This window comes from Rutidosis leptorrhynchoides, chromosome 3 (assembly GCF_046630445.1).
Source record: "Rutidosis leptorrhynchoides isolate AG116_Rl617_1_P2 chromosome 3, CSIRO_AGI_Rlap_v1, whole genome shotgun sequence".
Lineage (NCBI taxonomy): Eukaryota > Viridiplantae > Streptophyta > Magnoliopsida > Asterales > Asteraceae > Rutidosis > Rutidosis leptorrhynchoides.
The window spans coordinates 116,370,166-116,374,327 of record NC_092335.1 but is presented as its reverse complement, the minus strand read 5'-3'; the positions used below and the strand labels follow the sequence as shown (position 1 = coordinate 116,374,327).

The 4,162-nt window shown below is 39.5% G+C and overlaps 1 protein-coding gene across 1 annotated transcript; it reads right to left on the bottom strand.

Moving 5' to 3' along the window:
- Positions 1 to 295: 295 nt before the first annotated feature.
- Positions 296 to 3,920, bottom strand: LOC139896706 (systemin receptor SR160-like). Its single transcript, XM_071879346.1, has one exon. The coding sequence runs from the start codon at positions 3,782 to 3,784 to the stop codon at positions 551 to 553; it is 3,234 nt and encodes a 1,077-aa protein (XP_071735447.1). The 5' UTR covers positions 3,785 to 3,920; the 3' UTR covers positions 296 to 550.
- Positions 3,921 to 4,162: the final 242 nt, after the last annotated feature.

Sequence of the window (4,162 nt, the reverse complement as noted above, 5' to 3'; positions counted from 1 at the left end):
CAAAGTATAACATCGTATGCAATGTTATAGTCTCCAGGAATCGAACTCTTGACCTCTAACAAAGAGTATTAGACCACTATCACTCAAGTTAAAACATAACGTTAAGTCGAGACACTTTACGTAAAAGATGAAGACTCGAAACCAAAATACATACGAATGACATGATTCGCTATGTTTCCTAGTCTACATTTGGTAAACGCACAAAACCATCCAGTGATAATATTGTTTCATAATTATGACAAATACATATACAATTACAATATAATTATAATTTTAATTTTAATTTAATGGTTAGTTCGCAACAAAAATACAAGATTTCACGAAGAAAGAAATACAATTTATATGCAAAACAAATACTACTACTAATTACCAAGCAAGAAAAACTTAATCTCTCAAAGTCCTACTATGTAAATATCTACATGAAAATTGACCAACATTGGTTTTATGTATAATGACGAGATTACCCCCACAAACTAATACGGAGTACTAGTAATAATACATACGAAAAATACAGAAAGGCCTTCAGCTGAAGAAGAAAAACTCTCATAAATCAGAGTTTATTTTGTTCACTGTCTTCTTTTATGGTCATCTCCACACCTTCAACAGAACTAAATTGAGTCTCATTTGTTGTTATGGTTGATGCTGAGTCAAGCCCTGATCCAGCTTGAATCTCTTTAAACATAGCCATAACCTGAATCATCGTAGGCCTTTTAAACGGTCGGTCATCAAGGCACGCACACGCCACTTTCAAGTGCTGTAAAAGCTCAATCTCTAACGTTGGATCTTCCTTTAACAGCTCTCGATCAAACACGTCGCTTATTCTCAATTTTGCGTGTTGTTTCACCCACCCCACAAGATTATTGTCACCGAAATCCGGGGAATCGGTCGGTTGTTTTCCGGTTAATAGCTCGAGTAACACTACACCGTAACTGTACACATCACCTTTTGTTGAGCATCGAAAACTTTGGTAATACTCTGGCGGAACATAACCCGGTGTCCCGGCTAACGTGCTGACACTTAAATGAGTGTCCATTGCGTTCATATGTCTCGCCATACCGAAATCCGACACCCGGGCTTCAAGATTTTCGTCAAGTAAGACGTTGCTCGATTTCATATCCCGGTGGATAATATGTGGAATGCAATTGTGGTGAAGAAAAGCTAGCCCACGGGCCGACCCGATTGCAATCTTTCGTCTTGTAGCCCAGTTTAATTCGACACCACTTAATTTCCTGTTGTGTAACACGTCATCTAAGCTTCCGAATTTCATGTATTCGTATACAAGTAGCCTTTCGTCTCCAACTTTACAGTAACCCAACAACGGGACGAGGTTTCGGTGCTTTACTTTGCCAATGGTTTCCATTTCAGCCGTGAATTCCCGATCGCCCTGCCCGCTAACGTGAATCAGCTTCTTTATCGCTACAACGGTGTTATCTTTCAGTTTAGCTCGATACACGTCACCAAATCCTCCTGAACCAACGAGACTATTGTTGTCGAACCCGTTTGTTGCTTCAAGTAAATCGGCAAATGTAAGTTTTTTTAACGGCTTATCAAAAGCTGCAAGGCTTATGCTTAACGCTTCGCGTGTGCTAGTTAGCTTCCACGCGGTGCTAGCATTACCACGATCGCCGCCAGAGTACGAATTGCCGCCACCGTCGGTGTACGCTTCAAGGGCAGCGGCGGCCTTTTTCCGCCGCGTTTTATTCCTTTCAAACAAGATTGCGATAACCGCAAATATGCATAACACGGAGAACAATAACCCTATTGTTAGTTTTTCGGCAAAAGATGCTCGGCGTCTGTTGGATTTCTTGTGGCTGTTTGATTTATCGTTCGGATCGGGCCCACATTTAGGAAGCGGATACCCACAAAGCCCAGAATTGTTCGAGTATCTGTCTGCCGGAAAAGTATCAAACGGTGCCGATTCCGGAATGGTTCCCGACAAATTATTATACGATAAATCCGCATCCCCAAGTCCCAAAGTAGTTAACGAATTCGGGATAGTACCATTGAGTCTATTATGCGATAAATCAAGAATCGCAACATTCTTTAAACCGCTAAGTTCAACAGGGATCGGCCCAGTAAGATCGTTATGCCCTAAATTCAAGATGGTGAGATAGTACATTTTTCCAAGCTCTTTCGGAATCCCACCCTCCAATTTATTGTACGAAAGATCAAAAAATATCATTGAGCCGTTATGGTTGAAATTTGGCTCTGTAATCCCCAAATAAACCCTGGTGAAATTACACGGATGCCTCGACGAAATTCGGTCTAAATCCACCTGGCGAATTCCTCCAAACTCCAACAAATTCCCTGCGCCGTGACACTGTTTACTTCCGTCGTTCTTGATGTATAGATACGGCTTCCCGGTTAGATACGCAGCTGCAATGAATCCCGATTGCTTAAAAAGATCAGGCGGAATGGTCCCACTCAATTCGTTTGTATTAAGATCCAACCAAACTAAACTCTTACAATCACCCAGCTCAGCCGGAATCTTGCCGGAAAACGAGTTATTCCCAAGTTTAAGAATCGCAAGATTCGGTAACCTACCAAGTTCTGCAGGGATTTCGCCCCCTAATTTGTTGTTCGAAAGCGAAATCCAATTCAAATTGGTACAATTACTTAAACTAGCAGGGATTGAACCAGTTAAGTAATTGAAATCCAGAATCAAATTCTCAAGAGTTTTAATGTACATTAGCTCTTGAGGTATTTCACCAGATAACAGATTCATCCAAATAATCAAATCTTGCAATTTCGATAAGTATCGAAAACTGGTAGGAATTGTCCCAGTTAACAAGTTAAAACTAAGATCAAGTGATACTAATTGAGAGCAATTACCAATAGTAGAAGGTATAGTACCAGTTAGCTTATTATTCTGAAGGTACAACACTTTTAAGCTACTAGCAATACCAGTTGTACCTTGACAAATCCCTACAGGGATTTCACCGGTAATTTCGTTAGAACTCACGTCAAACCTCTCCAAATTAGTCAACTCCGGTAACGATTCCGGCAACACACCGATGAAATTATTAAACCCTAGGTTCAAAACCTTCAAACTTTTCAGCTGCATAAACGTATCCATCGGTAACACACCTGTAAAATTGTTGCGAGAAATATCGAAAACTTCGAGTTTCGAGCACGATTTCAAACTGTATGGCACCGTGCCGGAAATATTATTCCCGGAGACGTTAAACGCGACGAGCTCATCACAACCGTCGGATAACATCCACGGAACAATATCCGACCCGGTAATCCGGTTATACGACAAATCAACAACTTGAAGCAGAAGTGGTGCGGATTTGACACCGTAATTAAATTCCATCAAATTCCTCGAAATATTCAACGTGTTCAACAATGGACACGTGGACAAAACGGAGATATCCGAAACCGAACCCGAGATCCGGTTACCGGATAGATCTAAGAAAGTAAGTACCTCACTACACTGAGATCTGGAGCTCCAGGTAAGAGTACCAGTAATATTACAATTTTTAGCAACAAATGATTCTAACGTTTGAATATTCAACAAACTTGAAGATATTAAGCTAAAATCGGGGCTCAAATCAATATTACTCAGATCTAAAGCTGAAACCCTAGCGTTATGACACTCAACACCAGTGAAATTGCAGGCGTGATTTGCGGATAACCAGTTTGGTAACAAATTAGGGTTTTTGAGTGAAGATTTGAAAAGTAGAAGTTGTTGAGCTTCATTAGTAGTATCAGTAGCATTAGCATTAGAATAAAGTATGAAAGTAAGAAAGACAAGAAGGTTGTTAAAGGTGTATAGATTCATGATGTAAACAATGATGATGATGATGTTATCTTTTTGTATTTCAGGAGATTATGAACAAGTGATTAGGTGGTGGTACTTTCATCATTCTCTGTGTCCAGTTAAGTTTTTTAGAGAGAGAAATTGAGATTGGGTATATTTTTAGAGAGAGAAAGTGAAGGAAAGGAGAAGGAAGGGCAGGGAAGAGTATATTTGGGATGTGGTGACAGCTGGTTTGGTCACATGGCATGTGGCCCATCTTCACTGTTAGTTTACCTGGAGATTACAAAAACTAATTATTTTTCTAAGAAATTAATTATTTATAATAAAAATTAAATTAAATTTAATCAATAAAAAATTAACAATATTGTTTTAATTAAATTAAATTATACGCGGAGTATA

Excerpts from the sequence above, each read along its gene's own strand:
- LOC139896706 (XM_071879346.1), bottom strand. The coding sequence starts at position 3,784 with ATGAATCTATACACCTTTAACAACCTTCTTGTCTTTCTTACTTTCATA.